This window comes from Amblyomma mixtum, chromosome 6, assembly GCF_055824585.1.
Source record: "Amblyomma mixtum isolate Tamu chromosome 6, ASM5582458v1, whole genome shotgun sequence".
Taxonomy (NCBI): Eukaryota; Metazoa; Arthropoda; class Arachnida; order Ixodida; family Ixodidae; genus Amblyomma; species Amblyomma mixtum.
Genome location: NC_143017.1, coordinates 158,365,774 through 158,383,160, shown reverse-complemented (window position 1 = coordinate 158,383,160; position 17,387 = coordinate 158,365,774). Strand labels below are relative to the sequence as shown.

General features: G+C 48.1%; 1 protein-coding gene across 5 annotated transcripts in view; it reads left to right on the top strand.

Moving 5' to 3' along the window:
- LOC149340955 (sodium-coupled monocarboxylate transporter 1-like) overlaps positions 1-17,387 on the top strand; it is a 97,693-nt gene that overhangs the window by 69,011 nt on the left and 11,295 nt on the right. For all 5 annotated transcript variants that reach the window (XR_016283680.1, XM_089549896.1, XM_089549893.1 and 2 more), the window contains 8 exons: positions 997-1,064; positions 2,005-2,085; positions 4,464-4,537; positions 6,326-6,466; positions 12,547-12,676; positions 15,652-15,740; positions 16,024-16,133; positions 16,976-17,043. Coding sequence is in view for 4 of the 5 variants with exons in the window: in XM_089549896.1 (XP_089406022.1) it covers positions 997-1,064; positions 2,005-2,085; positions 4,464-4,537; positions 6,326-6,466; positions 12,547-12,676; positions 15,652-15,740; positions 16,024-16,133; positions 16,976-17,043 (761 nt within the window). In the remaining variant the exon portion in view is untranslated. The remainder of the gene's footprint in view (positions 1-996; positions 1,065-2,004; positions 2,086-4,463; positions 4,538-6,325; positions 6,467-12,546; positions 12,677-15,651; positions 15,741-16,023; positions 16,134-16,975; positions 17,044-17,387) is intronic.

The window sequence follows — 17,387 nt, the reverse complement described above, 5'->3', positions numbered from 1 at the left end:
TATATTTTCAGTACAATTTCATGCTTACGTGGTCACACTGAAAAGGCAATAGGCGCACTAAATCACAACGCGTACCCACACCACCAAAGGTTTCAATCGAGTTGTATGACACTACCATGAAGATTGTCTTATGTAGTGTATTGTTCGTCCTTCTTGCCTTATTTCGATTTACAGCGCAGCTGCAAACTTCGGCCTCATCAACGTTGCTCCTCCTTTCTCTTTTTCGACGTGAGAACGATAACGAAAAAAGCTCGTCACACTCCGATGTACCTGATCTGCATAGCGCAATGAAGCCGCTTGATGTCGCTCGATGTCGCTCGATGTCGCTTGATGTCGCTTGATGTCGCTTGATGTTGCTTTTTTTTTCTGCTGCAGAAAAGGAAACTGGAATGTGTACAAATCTTTTCGGTATTGTCAGGAAGAAGACTTATGCGTCGACATGTGCAACCGTAGGAAAGATCACGCGGCGGTAAAGCATCTCAATCAGATTGTTACGAGTCAGTTGCTTCGCAATGTTCGCTGCGAGGAGTACACACCAGCAAGGATGCTTCTAATGTTGTTTTATCAAAATGAAATTCGCCTTTTCCTCCCCTCGGTGCAACACGCTCTGTGCTCTGGGCTAATACATACATTTTCCGGGGTCTGTCAGCACAAAGCGGTCATACACTACACATTGCCTTCCTTAGTATTACTGAGCGCAGCAGTGGCGTGATGTGTGTACACAGAGTGACGTTTCTAAACTATGTCTGCGATCCCAACAACAAAAAGGTGAAAAGAATAAATAAATGGCGGCTATGCTCTGTGCACCGCCTTATATAGCATTCTCTCTATAAGCACTGAGCGCCGCAGAGTAGTAAGGTGCTGACGCAAGGTGATATTCGGGACTCACATCTGCGGTTATAGCAAAAGAAAGGGTGTGTCATGCCTCTCAGGCCAAGTGTTATTGATACTGACAACGTTACACTTTTAATTTTTTTTTTCACGTGCCGTACGCAGTGACTGGACTCCCAGTGTGGCTTTCTATTGTGCTCAACGGGACCGTCTGCGCCTTCTACACGACGATCGTAAGCACTGCCTCTCATTCTTCTCAGTTTATCTATTGATCAAGAAACCGGTGCTTTTTAATATTTCAGAGTAAATAGCGCATTGCGAACGCCTTTTATGAGCTGATGACAACCACGCACCCCGAGGAATCCCGCAGTATCATTTTTTTTTTTCCTTTCAAAGGCACCAGAAAATATGACGCTGTTGTCACTTTCGAGTGGACCCCTAGTCCCACGCATTGGCGTCTTACACGCGGAGAGCACTAACCTACACCGAAATTATCACGTAAAAACAAACAAAGAGGGTGCTGGTTCTCCCAGTAAACCGAAATGGCGCAGCAACGCACTGTGCGTTTTGATAAAGATAAAAGCACCATGATGAAGGATAAGGGGTGGGCATTAAGTCGGTGGTCCTTTCCTGGAAAAGATAGGCTCAAGACCAGTGTGACTGTCAGACACTGAGTCGTACGCACTTTTACGGAATTCCAAGCAAACTGCTGTCCTGGCTAATTGGATCTTTTTTTTTTGGTGCAACCACATACTTGGCTCCGTGGTTAACGATCATAAGCGATAATTATTCACATGAAGACAATGTCAAACATGTGCGTAATAGTATGAATGTTCATGAAGAAAATGTCTATTGACTCGGGCGGGCCGGCCTTAGCTCATTCTGGGCCGTTTACTGTCCAGTTTCTTCCTCCTTATTTCCTTTTCCCTCCTAGCTGTTCTATATCAGAGGCATTACGAGCACTCCACTCGACACTGACGATGCGGGCAGTTCTCTTTTTCATGCCAGAAATAGGTATGCGCACACACATACGCATATGCGCATATGTATGTTTTTTTTATGTATGTGTTTTAACTATTGAAAGCTACCTCAATAGATTGCTGGCTGTACATATCTTGCCAATGGACAGCGGCTGCAGATGCATATATTACTATGGCGTTCTTTTTCTCGCAGGGAGGCATCAAAGCTGTCGTGTGGACCGACGTCATACAAATGGTGCTGATGGTCTGCGGATTCTTGCTTGTCGCAACCAAGGTACTCCAGTTTTACTTCCACAGCGCTGACGTGGACTTTGGCGGTTCCGAAATGATATCCTTATTTGTTACGGCATAATTCAAGCTCGACATTTACGATCAGAGACCGTAGTTGTGAACCAATGTAAGGCCAGAGACTTTCAGAAAATCTCACTGTCACACTTACTGACGCTGCAGACCCCGCGCACAACCTCAAACCGGAAGCGTGTGATGGGTCAGACGACTATCTAGTGTGGCATGTATCCAACTGCTATTCAGTTAGCTTCTGATAGAAAAAAAATCTATTATTTCATTATTCCATTCCATTATACTGTACTTCGTAAACAGTGCGAACGAACATCATTTTTTTTTTAAGATGAGATTTAAAGGCAGTCTCAATAAGCATTGGAACGAAACATTGTGTGAGAGAGTTAAGGACACGCACAGACAGCTAGGAGTGTTCACTCGCACAAAGCTCACAAAGCAGAGGTACTGTTTCAAGCCGATATGATAGAACTTCACCCGTAGCCGCAAGGTGATATGGGATGATCCAGATGATGTATAGAACTGAAGTGTGACGCAACTCAAGCAGGCTCCCTGTGTAGAAATGTCTGTAGTTTATTTCGCACGATTGTTTGATGAGCTTTCACATAGCGCACCACGGTAGGAAAGGGGGAAGTTAGCTCGTCGTTCGGCGTAGCCTTTTCCTCAGGCTCAGTCGATGCGCTTTGAAACCCTATTTTGGCAAGCATATTGAGGGCACAAATGCGAGCAGATCTGAAGTTAGTGCTCCCCGTCTAAATGACCCATTCCTTAACAAGGGTAACAAAACATGGGCGAAAGAGTTTCGTTGCAGCTGGGACGCTCATTTCGCTACCTGGGAGCCAAAATTGTGGGCACATTTGACTTCTCTCAGCAAGCGATAGTTGTAACTTAGAATTAACTAATCAATATACTGTCATAAAAAAATTAAACGTCCGAAAGTCTCCTTTCATTGTTATGAAGACAACTAGTGCAAGAAACGATCTGTGCGCGCTGTTTTTCTTTTATATCAGCATAACATCTCTCAGGAATGACATTTCATTCGCATATTTTCAGATGGCTGAATGTGACGTTTATTTTGATTTACCACAGTGTAGGCTGCACAGGAAGCATCATACTGTCCGTGTTGTCTGAGAACTGCACAAACATCTCCTGTAGGGGTCAAGGCTCTTCATTAGAAGCAGGCCATCACTCTAGCTGTGCTATGCGTATGTTTTATCAAAGAATGAAACCTGAGGGAGGCCCTCTATTGTAAGAGCAGCACGCAAACACAGCCAGTGAAAGATAATCTCTGTTAGCCCAAATTGTTTAGCAGTTCCACGATGAGACTCCCGAGATACAGTGGACCAGTTCTTTTATTATCTGATAACGAACTCGGCCAGGTTTCTATCTCTCCGCAAAACAATGAAGTAGAAGGCCCCTGTATATACGGAAACAAACACTTTCTCAGCAGTGCACGGCAGAGTATTTATAACCTGCGAGAAAGTGTGGGCATACCTCGCATTTCCTTGACCTGTGTTCGGTCGTATCTCAGAAAAAGCGTTTGTTGTACACTGCGGCATTGTTCAGCTCGAGCCCTACATTATATGGGCTGTGGACATAAATAAACTTGCCCTGTGTCAGTTTAACTGATTATTTAATTGATTGGTTGGTTCAGTTTCATTATTTGATTAAAAATTTGACGCGAAGAAAAGTATACCAGCTTACTGAAGGAGTATTTTGATTGCACCGCGTTACATAGCAAATCGCTTAATTACTACTCTACACGCAACTATTGTTTCCACCGCTGTGAAGAAGTGAGAAGTGTTTATAAAGGGAGCATGCACCGACATCACAATGGCGTACTACATGTGCATGGCGAAAAGCAGCGCGCATGCCTAATCGGCTTATCACCTGCACCGCTTTAGCTGTGTGCTGTAGAACAAAACGGCACCCGTGATGTCACGTGAATACCCTTCATATAGATCCCTTTTCTAGAACACGTCCTACATCAGTGTCTGAAAGCCCTTGTGTGAAAGCCGTAACCACTGAGCCACCGCGGCGGAGTAATTGCCAGAAAGAGCAACCATTATGAAAAAAAAAAAAATAAACGCGATGGCATAACCTTGACTAGTCGCCTAGCGTGTGAAAAAAAAGGAGAGTTACAAACAACGAGACTTCACACTGTTTGTGAAACAATGATTGTGAGTCACTAAGAGTGGCTTTTCATTCTTCCTTTCTTTGTTGTTCTGGGCCGTTTTGCTTCAATGGAATAGCGTAGCAGAGTGGTTCACGTTCAACTGCTGAGTAGTTTCACCAAAGAAGATTTGTTGCGTCGCTGACGAAATCAGTATCGTTGGCGCCTTTTTCGCTTTGCAGGGATTGATTATGACTGGCGGGCCCAGCGGGGTTTACAGCGTTGTCGATAAGCATGGACTGCTGGAGTTTTTTGAGTAAGTACACTTATGCACCACACCTCACGAAAGCATTGATGGTAAAGAAAAATGTGTTTGCGGTGGCCAATTCACCGTTGCGGCGTGTCGTATAATTTTCCCATGCAGGCTCAATCAATAAATAATTACAAAAAAGACAAAGAACGTAAATGTGGTACAAAATTGGCAGCGCGCATACCGCAGTATTTGCTCCATGGTGTTACTAACATGATGCGGATGTTCAATAAATTGATCGCGGAAATGCGAATTTGGCAGTGTATTTCAGCTTTACAGCGTTTCCCTTCCGCGCAGAAGCCCGTTGTAATGTGATAACGTATAAAAATGGTCATGACATTAGGCACTGGACGCAGACTAATAATCTTTTCGTTATTCGCAAACTTCCATTCTAAAAGAGGTTAAAAACAATTTTTCTTCAGAAAATCAGCCCGATTGGGCAGTCTGCCACAGTTCTGGAATAATCAGCTTTTGTGCTGCCGTTCCTGCTCGTGCTAACACACCAACGTGGAAAAATATGATGACGAAATGAAAGGCGTGCTTGCTGTGGAGCGTCAAGATAGTGTAATGTGAACTAAACAAGAAAATAACAGCCTATGATTAAGCGCTTAAGATTTTAATTAATATAGTGACACGTCTGCAAGGTAACAACCAATGTTTTATAGGGAGTTTGTTGCGTAAACCAAGCACCAGCGTCTATTTCTATAAGAAAAAAAAAATATCTTTGAAGAAAGGCAAGCACGTATGTTTTCTCTCGCAAGTTTTCGCACATTCAATTTCCGCTTAATACCAACTTGCAAGGCACCGTGTTACACACGACGAAAATAACAAGCCTAGTTTTGTCACTGGTGGCCAGTGGGTCATAAGTTCTTGTTCGCGTAGCGTAGCCCTGAGGCACTGAGAACTCAGTGCACTTTTAAAACTTAAACTGAATGAGGGTGATGAAGCTTCGGCCACAGCTACAGTGTTTGCCACGAGTTTCACAGTTTACATAACAGGGCCTGGCGCCTTACATGCGAGTCATTAGGATGTATTTGATTTAATATATTTTGCCTGTTAATTAACTTAACTGGCACTATAGCCAAGCCAATCCCACAAAAGTTACCGTGAATAGCTCGAGAAGTATACAGAATGTAGTCGTTGCATCGTCGCCGAAAGTCTTTAACGTTTAAATACTGACAGCTGAAGCAATTCAGTGGAAATTTTTTGGGCGCATTTTAAACTGTCATGCGAGATTCCTGTAAACAACTGTCTGGCATAAGTACGACTGCGTCTTTACCGTGCAGCCACACTAGCCTAAAGGAAAATAAAGAATTATAAGGTCCTACAACACAACATCACCGCCGTTGCTGTCTATATAGAGAAGAGAGGTCTTGCCATTGTCAGCATTATGTTAAATGTTATCACAATGGAAGAGTAATTGTGATCACAAAATGGTCAACGTTTATCACGCATGAGTCAAGTGCGTTGCTACGCCGTCGTCACCTAAGCACTTCAGTAAAAAAAAAAAAAATTAGTAGCGAAGACTCGGCGCAATCAACAAGATATAATGCACACGACAGCGCATTTGCGTGCGCTCTATCATTCGGGCCTTCGTCGTTGATTTCTCCCAGTCGCTGCTATTATGAATGACTTGTTTTCAATAAACCTGACTGCCATTTCCGTCGCTAGCGATGTATACAAACCCAGTCTCGTACACAAAACACGTGAGCCCTATTTCCATGCCTATACGCGATAGTGGCTGCGGTTAGAGTCTACGCTAACGTGCTTTCCTGCACTGCTTCCGACGGCAAGCATGAGCTTCAACTTTCAGAAGACGTTCACGTTCTGGAGCGTCGTCATCGGGGCAACAGTAACCTGGACAATGGGGTTCTGCACCAACCAGACCATGATCCAGCGGTACTGCAGTCTCGGCTCCATCCGCAAGGCCCGTGTGTGAGTTCTTTCTCAATAACCGCACTCAGGGGGGACGCTGGATAGTAACGCTACGCCGTAGTAGACTAGGGTTGACAACCAGTGAATGTCACATGGTACATGTAGTACTTGTGTCCTACAGCTCCTATAGAGGGTGCAACCCTGGTTTCACGGCACATGGCGGCCCTAACTTGCTCCATGCACATAAACTTCTCCAAGAAGTAATATACTTTGCGCATGCGTAGTCAATCAAAGGTCTTAAAATCAAAGCCAGTAACGACATTATCGCGGCAGTGCGACTGCTAACTTGCGCGGATGAAGGCTATTGCTTGTCTAAAGGCGTTACTGCTATTTGTCGGGCGCTGCATTCCATGGAATCGCAATGAGCCCGAAACATGTTCCCATCATTACATTCGTTACACTGACTGGGATACATCATTTGAAGCATATAAACCTTACGAATATTAATAAAAATCACCACAGAGCACAGCAACGTACATTTTGATCAGCAGAGTATCGTTATTATTAAGCCTTACGCCATCAGTCACGCTTGACTTCTAGCATTAATTTATCTTCCTTCTTGTAACGTGCATTCCGGACAGTTACGTGTTGGAAAGTCGAAACCAAGTGTATATGCAGGTTGGCATATGAAACATTGATGCTGAGTTATTAAGATCTACAGATAAAGCGACTACCTATCTTTATTCAGCAAACGCCTTCGTTATGTGACATGTTCGAGGTCAACAGAGATGTAGAGAGGGCAAAACGCTTGTCTAGAACGCGTTCTGGGCGTGTTTCGAGATGAACACGTGTTATCTAGTGATAACATTTGGTTCAAAATGCTGTTTATGTAAGCATGTGCAGTGAAATTAACAGGATTTAATCGTCATTTTTTGCCTCCCTGGTCGCAGCTGCTTTGGGACCTGCTGAAGACAAAGTTCGGACGTTCTAGGCATGTGTTTTGCCCTCTGTACTGAGAGTTCCGTGCAATGCGAATATTACAACACAGTGCCTGGAAATAAGCACTTTTTTATTTGTGACGTTTGCCTTTAGCATAATGAGAAAGGGAGAGAAAGTTAGAAGAAGGAGCGTAAACAAGCCTCGCTTAAAAATTGGCAAAAGTTATCGATGAAGCGACTATCATGTGTCCGCTTGCGATAGTCGCCTTCAACGTCCCATCTCACTCGTTCAACATTAGCCTGTTTATGCGACGATTAAGTAATTTCTTTTTGGTTCGCAGAAAATGTTAACTCCCACACTGATTCTCCGCAAAAATAGTAACAGCAAGCAAGAAAGGAAACACAGAAGAGCACACAACACAAGGCTGACGAACAACTTAGGTGTTAGCCAGCCTCGAGTCTTCTGCTGTTTGGCTGATATTATATTGTCACGGGTCGCTCTAACGAAGTGGGTCGTTTGGACACTGGAGGACCAGGACCACAAAAGAGGAGGCGCGAGAGACAGCCCAAGCGGTCGCGGCCGGGCTCACGAGCGATTCCTTCCGAGCTTCTTGCTCTTTGCCGCCGATCGGCACCCCGCTGGTTGAGGATCACGTTGAGTAAGTGGAAAATCACAAATAACACACATGACACTGCTCCACCCGAAAGGCGCATCGTCCCAATACGCAGCGAGAAAAAAATTAAGGCTGAAAAACGTGTAAAGCCCGAAGAGTTAGGCCACGTGCTCCGAGCGGTCACAGTACGCTTTGAAGCGAGCGACGTGAACAACTAGGCGGGCGGTGAGATGCCCGCATTACGACCAGCAGCACTTCGTAATTTAACCCGCCTATACGGCGAATCACCTCGTACGGGCCAAAGTATCTCTTCAGCAGCTTCTCGCTAAGGCCACAGCGGCGAATTGGAGTCCACACCCACACTCGATCACCAGGATTGAATTAAACGTCACGGTGGCCATGGTTGTATCGGCGAGCATCGACTTGCTGGCGGGCTTGGATGCGAAGGCGGGCCAACAGTCGGGCTTCTTCCGCATGTTGGGAGACGAGTTGAGCGTCGGCGTGATGTGTAGACGGCTGGCTGGTGGGGCAGCATAGCGTCGAGCATGGTAGTGACTTCTCTGCCATGCACCAGGCGAAATGGTGAAAATCCGGTAGTTTCTTGAACCACGATGTTATACGCAAAAGTGACGTATGGCAACACTTCGGTGACACTTCGGTACGGCCAGGTTCGGTGCTCGATGTCGACATATTTTGAGAGCATGTCAGCCAAGGTCTTGTTAAGGCGCTCGGTCAGCCCGTTTGTTTGCGAGTGGTATGCGGTAGTTTTGCTGTGGGCGGTGCGGCTTAAGCTCAGTACCTGTGACAGAAGTTGGGACATAAATACGGCACCACGATCAGTGATAAGGACCTCTGGGGCACCGTATTGAAGAATTACTGACTCGACGAAAAACTTTGCCACATCCGAAGCCGTTGATTACGGCAGAGCGCGTGATTCGGCATACCGCGTGAGGTAGTCCGTCGCAACAGCGATCCAGCGGTTCCCCGATTGCGACCTAGGAGAAGGTCCGAATAGGTCCATACCAATCTGCTGGAACGGATGATGGGGTGAAGGAGTCCCGCAGGCTTCACGGGTGGCGTCTTGCGTCGTTGACACTCGCGGCAGGTCCTGGTGTAATGGCGAACGGTCTTGTCGAGCTGTGGCCAATAGTACTTCGAACGTTATCGCACGAGCGTTCGACTGAACCCCAAATGTCCTGAGACGCTTCTATAATTTCGTCGCGTTGATCAGTGGGCACAACCAAAAGCCATGACCTCGGGCTCAGGGCAAAGTTCTTCTTATACAGAACGTTGTCTCGAAGGCATAAATTAGGCAGTACGCGTACAAAAGGACGTGGAACTACGCCTCCTTGACCCTCCAAATGTGAGATCCCGTCGTAAAGTTCGCGGTCGAGTCGCTGCCGCGCCGCCATATCTACAGGACTTAGATTTCCTAGGAAGATGTCACAGTCGTCCGTATCAGTAGGCGCGGATTCGACGGGAACGCGGGACAGGCTGTCAGCATCAGTGTGTCGACGACGAGACTTATAGACGATCGAAGCGCCGGATTCTTGCAGTCTTAGAGCCCACCTCGCAAGTCGGCCTGCAGAGTCCCTTAGATTGGTCAACCAACACAGAGAGTGATGGTCTGTGACCACCTGTAATGGGCGCCCGTGCAGATAGGGTCGGAACTTTGTGACCGCCCAAATTACTGCGAGGCATTCTTTTTTGGCTGTCGAGTAATTGGTTTCCGCCTTCGACAAAACACGACTGGCGTATGCGATGACACGCTCGGCGCCGTTCTGATGTTGGATCAAGACGGCCCCGAGGCCCGTGTTACCTGCGTCAGTGCGTACCTCAGTCGCGGCGTCCTGATCGAAATGGCCTAGTACAGGGGAACCCGGCAGGCGCCGTTTTAGATGGTGCAATGCAATCTGCTCTTCATCAGACCACTGGAAGTGGACGGACGCTTTCGTGAGGCGAGTAAGCGGCGCGGCGATATCCGAAAAGTTGGGAACAAAGCGTCTGTAGAAAGCGCGGAGGCCCAGGAATCTCCGCACGGCGTTGTTGTGCGACGGCGTCGGGAAGGAAGCAACGGCCACTGTTTTATCGGGATCAGGACGGACGCCGTCGTGGCTGACGACGTGACCCAGAAACTTCAGTTCGTCATAGGCAAACTAGCGCTTCGTAGGCTTGAGGGTGAGGCCGGACGTTCCTGATAGCCAGCAGGACCGCTTTTAGGCGAACCAGATGTTCATGAAACGTGCTTGAAAAAATGACTACATCATCAAGGTACACAAGGCATGTTTGCCATTTCAGGCCGGTGAGCACAGTGTCCATAATGCGCTGGAAGGTCGCTGGAGCTGTACAGAGTCCGAAGGGCATCACCTTGAACTCGTGCAGTCCATCCGGGGTGACGAAAGCAGTCTTCTCTCGTTCACGCTCATCCACTTCATTCTGCAAATACACGCTTTTAAGGTCGATAAACGAAATCTAACGGGCACGACGCAGGCGATCAAGAGCGTCATCGATGCGCGGAGGTGGATATGCGTCCTTCTTCGTGACTCTGCTGAGGCGCCGGTAGTCAACACAGAAGCGAAGGGTGCCGTCTCTTTTCTTCACCAGCACCACCGGAGCTATCCACGGGCTGTGAGATGGTAGGTTAATATGATCAGCTAACATTTCGCGCTCTTGACGCTGTATGGTTTCACGTTCTTTTAAGGAAACCCGATAAGGTGACTGACGAACGGAACGTACAGCGTCGTCAGTAATTATTCTGGGTTTTGCTATTGGTGTCTAGCGAACTCCTGGTGGCGTAGAAAAGCAGTCGTAGAACTCACCCAGAGAGCGACGAGCTCGTCTCTCTCCTGAGCAGAGAGTTGCGGCGCAATGCTGACACCTAAAGGCGGCACCGAGTGCTGGGGAGGGGGCGGACAGGAAGGATCCGCAGTCAGGGTCTCAGCGTCGACAGGGGCGCTGAGGCGCTCGATGAGGCCGATTACTGTGCCCTTGGTGAGGTGCTGCGGCGCGCTGCGAAAGTTGGTGACGAGAACTTGGGCGCAGCCAGAGTGAAGCCGCGTGACACCTCTAGCAACACCAACACTCCTGTCAAGAAGCAGCTGCAGACGACCCTCAAGAAGAATTTTGCCATAGAGGGGGCTGCAGAGGGGGGGACGGGTGGTCGACCGTAGGCGGCGACGAGCTACGGACGACGGAGGCGTACGTCATGGCGGGCTGTGCCGGAGGAGGGGTGACGGGGCAGCGAGGAAAAAGTGCACGTTGCACTTCTTCTCGGACGACCTCCGTGAAGGGGGCCGAAGAGCAGCAAGCGTTGGGTGGCAGACACTTCCGGAGTTCCTCCCTAACAATTACGCGGATTACCTCGCGTAGGTGCATGGCGTCGACGGGTAAGCCACCCGGGTAAGCCGCCGAGTGGTCAGCGCAAAGACTGGAAGCACTAGAAACTCCAGCAAGCCGACGATAACGATCTGCTCTGGCTGCCAGGGCGCGCTCGATGTTAGTCGCCTCGGATATAAAGCCGGCCACGGTTTTGGAAGGATCCCCAATGAGACCGCCGAAAATGTCGGACGTTACTCCCCGCATAAGAATGCGCACCTTCTTTCCCTCGGTTGCTCGGGGATCGGCTCGGGCACTAAGCCGCAACACATCTTCGACGAAACTTGTGACAGTTTTATCGGGGAACCTGGAACCTGGAACCTGGTTTGCAGGAGGTCCTCTGCGCGTTGGCGGCGATGTTGGTTAGCAAAAGTGTGTCGCAGCTATTTCTTGCAGGTATCCCACGACGTAAGGGTGTGCTCGTGGTTCTCGTACCAGCGACGGGAAGTGCCCTCGAGGCAGAAATACAAGTTCTCCACGCACTGTTCCGCAGTTCAGCCGTTGTGGCGGGCCACGCATTCATAGTGATGAAGCCTATCGTCGATGTCTTCGGAGGCTTCGCCACGGAACGGGACAGCTGAACGAGGAGCGACAAGGCGGTAAACCACGGCAGGCACGGGCGAAGAATCTGTCTGCTGGCCTTGGCTCACGGTAGGTCGAGCCATGTGCACTGCCGGGACGGACCTTGTGGTAAATTGCGCAAGATGCCGAATTCGGGGCTGAGTCCTTGAATTCGCCGGCTGGCACGTATCTCGGCCTCCTCAGCAGATGTGCGGTGGCCGGTGCTGGGAATGGGACTCTACGCACCGGGAGGTTGGGGATGACGTCGCATAAGACGGCACTTCCGCCAGAATGTCACGAGTAGCTCAAACGAAGCGGGTCGTGGGGACACTGGATCTGCACCCCGCTGGTTGAGGATCACGTTGAGTAAGCGGAAAATCACAAATAACACACATGACAATATTATCGCTGTGAAGCAGATTGTCGCGCAGCAACTTCCTATCCATTCATTTTTTTTTTTTTGGCACCACTCACAACCGTCTGTCTGTGTAAGTAGTCAAATTATTTGCCTTCTCAGCTTTAAAAGTAATTCTACGAAACAGTCTTTCTTCGCTCTCTTGGATGCTGAGCACCGTATGTTGTGAGCTATCACGCTCTGGCAGCCATGTGCGTATTGCGAAACACTGTTCACACCTCACGCTCTCACCCGCAGGGCGCTGTACATCAACATGCTGGGCGTGGCGGGAATCCTCACATTCGCCTCCTTGTGCGGCCTGGTGCTTTTTGCGATCTACCATCAGTGCGATCCGGTCAAGGCTTCCGTTATCAACAAATACGACGAGGCAAGTGACGAACAAAGAAAGTTCTTCCTTTCGCTTGCTTTTAGAGTTAAAAACACGCAGTGATTTTAAGGATCAAATTGTTGCGTAACTACCATCCTTCTCTTCTTTTGTTTTTTTGGTTTATGGGGTTTAAGGTCCCAAAACGATTCCGGCTATGAGAGACGCCGTAGTGAAGGGCTCCGGAAATTTCGACCATCTGGGGTTCTTTAACGTGCACTGACATCGCGCAGAACACGGGCTTCTAGAATTTCGCCTCCATCGAAATTCGACCGCCGCAGCCGGGATCGAACCCGCGTCTTCCGGGTTAGCAGCCGAGCACCATAACCACTGATCCACCGCGGGGGAATTTTGTCTTTTGTATATCTTTCTTTGTTTTTTTTTTAAGATGCCCTGGACACAACTACAAAAGAAGTCATCGACTTATCTTAGCTTTAAAAGTACAGCAGGGAGAAACTGAAGTAGGTTTGTATCGGTTGAACACCAGTTCCTAACCACAAAAAGACCACTCTTACCTAAAGTGCTCCTGTAAGGTACAAAGAGCAAAAACTAAAATCCAGGTATCGCCGCCACAGGCCAATGTCGTACGTACAAGAGCGATGACGAAATAACCGAAAACCGCCACGAATCTTTGAGCCGGACAAATGAGCATGAAGGTTACGCGTTTGGATACAAATGCGTTTTATTATGAAACCGCTAGTGCACTTTTATCACACAGAGAAAACCGCAACCGTGGAAGCCAAAGAAAACTTTTAACGGTGCAACAAGCGGCCATCCGAGTTTCGTTATCTTTCGGCGCTTCATGGTTAAGCGCTTTGCTTGCCCACGTGATTTCGTTTTTGACGCCCCTCGATTTACAAGTGGAGAGCAGCAGACGAACTCCAAGTGCCCCTCTAAGTGCTCCTCGGACGAAGTTCACGCCGCGGCACGCAGCTGCGACGAGGAAAACACATTTGGCTAGCTAATGTTGCACGAGCCTCCACGTTAGTAAACACATCGCTCGGCGTGTTCGCTTCGTCAACCTACCAAGACGCTGGGCTGCATAACCAGCGCTACGAGGACTATCATTACAGAATTTAAATATGTCCGTACCCGCCAATCTCGACTAGTAGTGACGGTGTCTCGCTGGTGACAGCTGCCGCACCAGTAGCTTGACTTGCTGCCGACACTGCCGACTCCTCGGTGCTCGGACTGTTGTGCCAAATCCGCCGCTTCAACCCTCAAAAGCATCGCACGCTGAGTGGGGTAGAGGTCGCTGGAGTGCAGGCCGTAGTTCTTTGCGAACTGGGGCCTGCAGTTCGCAAAAAAAAAGAAAAAAGATCTGAGGTTCAAGTTCTAATTAACATTTTACGCTTGAGTGGCGACCTGTGCAACCAGAGTGCACAAGGGACATATCTAAATGCGCTGGAAAATATCTGTAGCGGTTGCACAGCGACCCCTGTCCTCCTCCACAGGAAAAGTGATAAAACAGCAATCAAGAAGGGTTTCAGACAGGGATACACGATCTCTCCTCTATTATTGGCCGCGTGTTTACAGGAGGCATTTGTATATAACTTGATGGGGAAGAATTGGGGGCAAAAGTTACCAGATAAAACGCTAGTAATCTCCGATTCGCTGATAACAGAATGGTAGGCCTAAAAATTATTGGCCAGAAAAAGGTTTCAACAGTCTTGGAAGGGAACAAGGGAACAACAGTTTACGACAGGCAGTGAAGCATTGAAAGCGGTTAGGAAAAAGTCTACATATAGGGCAGACGTTATCGCAGATTCTAAACACGAAATAGAAATGACTCAGAGGATAAGGATAGCGTGGACTGCGATTGACAGGTACCTTCAGGTGATGAATAGCAGTTTACTAGTAACCCTCATGAAGAAGATGTGTAGTACAGTTTCATATTGCCACACTGCTGGCACTCTGCCGGCGCCACCTGGTGGCCGAACCTTGGCTCCCAGCGCGTGGCCGATGTCGTCTTTGTTCTGCATGAGCTCGGCGGTTCAGCGAGCCTCATTCTAGAAAACGCTGTGCTTCCCGCTTCCTGCTGCGTTTGTCGGTGACAATATTGTGACTAACCACCTCTGCGGAAGAAACTTGGAGGCTAATGAAAAGGCTTGAACTTAAATTGAGGACACCGCAGCGAGCTGTCGAAGGAAAATGATATGTGTACCGTTATGAGACAGGAAGAGAGCAAAGTGTATCAAGGAACAAACGTGAGTTAATGACATCCTAGTCGAAATCAAAACGAACGAATGGTCATGAGCAAGGAATACAAAGTGAAGACCGGTGATCCTTTGGGGTAACAAAGTGGATTCCAAGCGAGGGCAGGCGTAGGGGATGGCGGCAGATATACAGATGGACGGATGAAATCGGGAGGATTGCGGGGTATGAGACGGCCGCAGATGGCACAGGACAGGGTTTACTGAAGGGATATGGGAGAGGCCCTTGTCCTGCAGAGGACGTAGTTAAGCCGCTACTGCCGCCGCTGATGATGAGCGGCATGCGATTCTACTCCCGTTTCGTTCCTGCTCCGTAGCTCTCTGAAGGCGGCTGCCAAGAGGAGCGAGCCAACATCCGCAGTGGGAGTAAATTAGAAGCCCTCTGGAAGGAGACGAACCGGCAAGGAAATTGTAAACCACAGCTGCATTACTCACCTTTGCTTGCCTTTCGCAAATGGAGCGGAAAATAGTAATTGTAATAATTGCATGGACGCTCGCCAGAAACAATGCAGTGGGTAGCGCTGAACACCTTCAGACCTTACGGCCATTTGTAACTAAAGCATCACAACGACTGCACCTTAAAGCCATTTAGTGACAATATCAAATCGTTAAAGCCGAGCGCCTGAGCTCATAAACAAGATCAAATTACGTCTTTTAAGTAAGGTGGAACAAGAGAAATGTACATGCCGTTTGTATCATATCCTCATACTTAAAACAAGTTCAATCAGCCGTGGCATGACGATAATTAACTTCTTCGGGACGCAGCTGATGCCGTACTTCGTAATGGACACGATGGGCTACCTGCCCGGCTTGACGGGGCTCTTCGTCACGGCTGTCTACAGCGGATCACTCAGGTAGGACTTATACATTGTTGTATCTCTACTGCCCAAATACGCCAAATTTGGTTAATGACCAAATAAGCTTATCAATCAAGGCAAGCATATCGAAGCCGGAAGAAAGGGAAATTCCGAATTATTAACTCCAGCGATAATAACACTGAATCCGTAGCTCTGAGTCTTTGGCCAGGCACCTGTCCATTGGCCTAGCACTGCGAGTGGAAGGAGAACATGGCTATCCTTGAAGTTCAGTCAGCCCCAGCTACGATGTGCACTGATCACTCTGCGTCCGTGATTTCAGCACGATGTCATCTGGCTACAACGCCTTGGCAGCCATCACGTGGGAAGATTTCCTAAGACCCAGACTGAAGCTGTCTCCAACTGCCGTCATGTGGACAACAAAGGCGATTGGTGAGTGGAGGCATTACTATTAATCTAGCTCATCCTGCAATGACCACAGGAAATAAAATCGCGTCCTTCCATACCAAATAACATGCCTTTGATCTGCAGGTGTCAAAACAAATCACATCAATCAAATGAAATCCCCTCTATAGCACTGAGTTGTTAATGAGTATCACAAATAAAGCCCCCCCCCCCCCCCCTCCCCTAATAATTCGCTCTTCCTCTTAGTTCTTGGAAACAAAAAACGGATAGAACCCTTTTTTTCATCGCTGTAGCCTCAATATTGTGAAAGCAACGTTGGTCGTCGGTGATGACCAATGACTACATAATCTTGCAAATTTTGTGTGATGTCTGTAGAGTGTAGGAAAGCTTTAACAAAACTTCGTGCTAGGCTAGTTGGTGAGACATAGTTGAAACTTGGTTCAGCGCGAAAGACGAACACAAAGAAAGGAAACGACAAAGCGCTCCGTGTGTGTCGTTTCCTTTCTTTGTGTTCGTCTTTCGCGCTGAACCAAGTTTCAACTATGTAGGAAAGCTCCCCACGCAATGCAGGCGTTTTCACCATTATTGAGCAATACCAGCTTTGACTCGCGATTGTGATGCCAACAAATGTGCCTGTTTGTATTGCCGTCACTCTTCTCATCAGATCGTCACCCATCACGACCCTCTTTCTTCTCCCCCTCCGCAAAGCAGGCCAAGTGTTAACCTTTCCGGCCGACCTTTCTTCCATTCCAATCGATAAACTTATCTTTTGTGCGATGTGGTACTTTGAAAGAAACTGTATTTCACGCTACCTCGTGCATCTGTTAACTGGATGATAGATAGTAAGAAGTTCCGTTCTTCTATTTCAGCTGCTGCGTACGGTCTTCTCACTGTGGTCATCGCATTTCTCGCCGGCAGCTTACCTTCCATCCTTCAGGTAAGACAGCACTGACTGTCCCTTACATTTTGGCACCATTTTACGTATGGCGTGCCAGCAGTAAACAGGGAGTTTTAGCACAGCGTGATGCTCGATACTCCGTGCGCAACTTGCTTGAGCGGAGAGCAAGCTGCGCACGCGTGGCAGATGTGCGCTTGCACCTGCAACCTCAAGGTAGCGCGTCGCTCCAAACGCTATGCTAAAAGGTAAAACTACAATATTATCCTTTCTTAATGCATTTTCTTACTTTATTTCTTACTTCGTCGCTAGCAACCCGCTACAAGTCTGAGTCTTAAATTACTTAGCGTCACAGCTTCAGTTCGTCATGGGAAGCAGAGTGACTC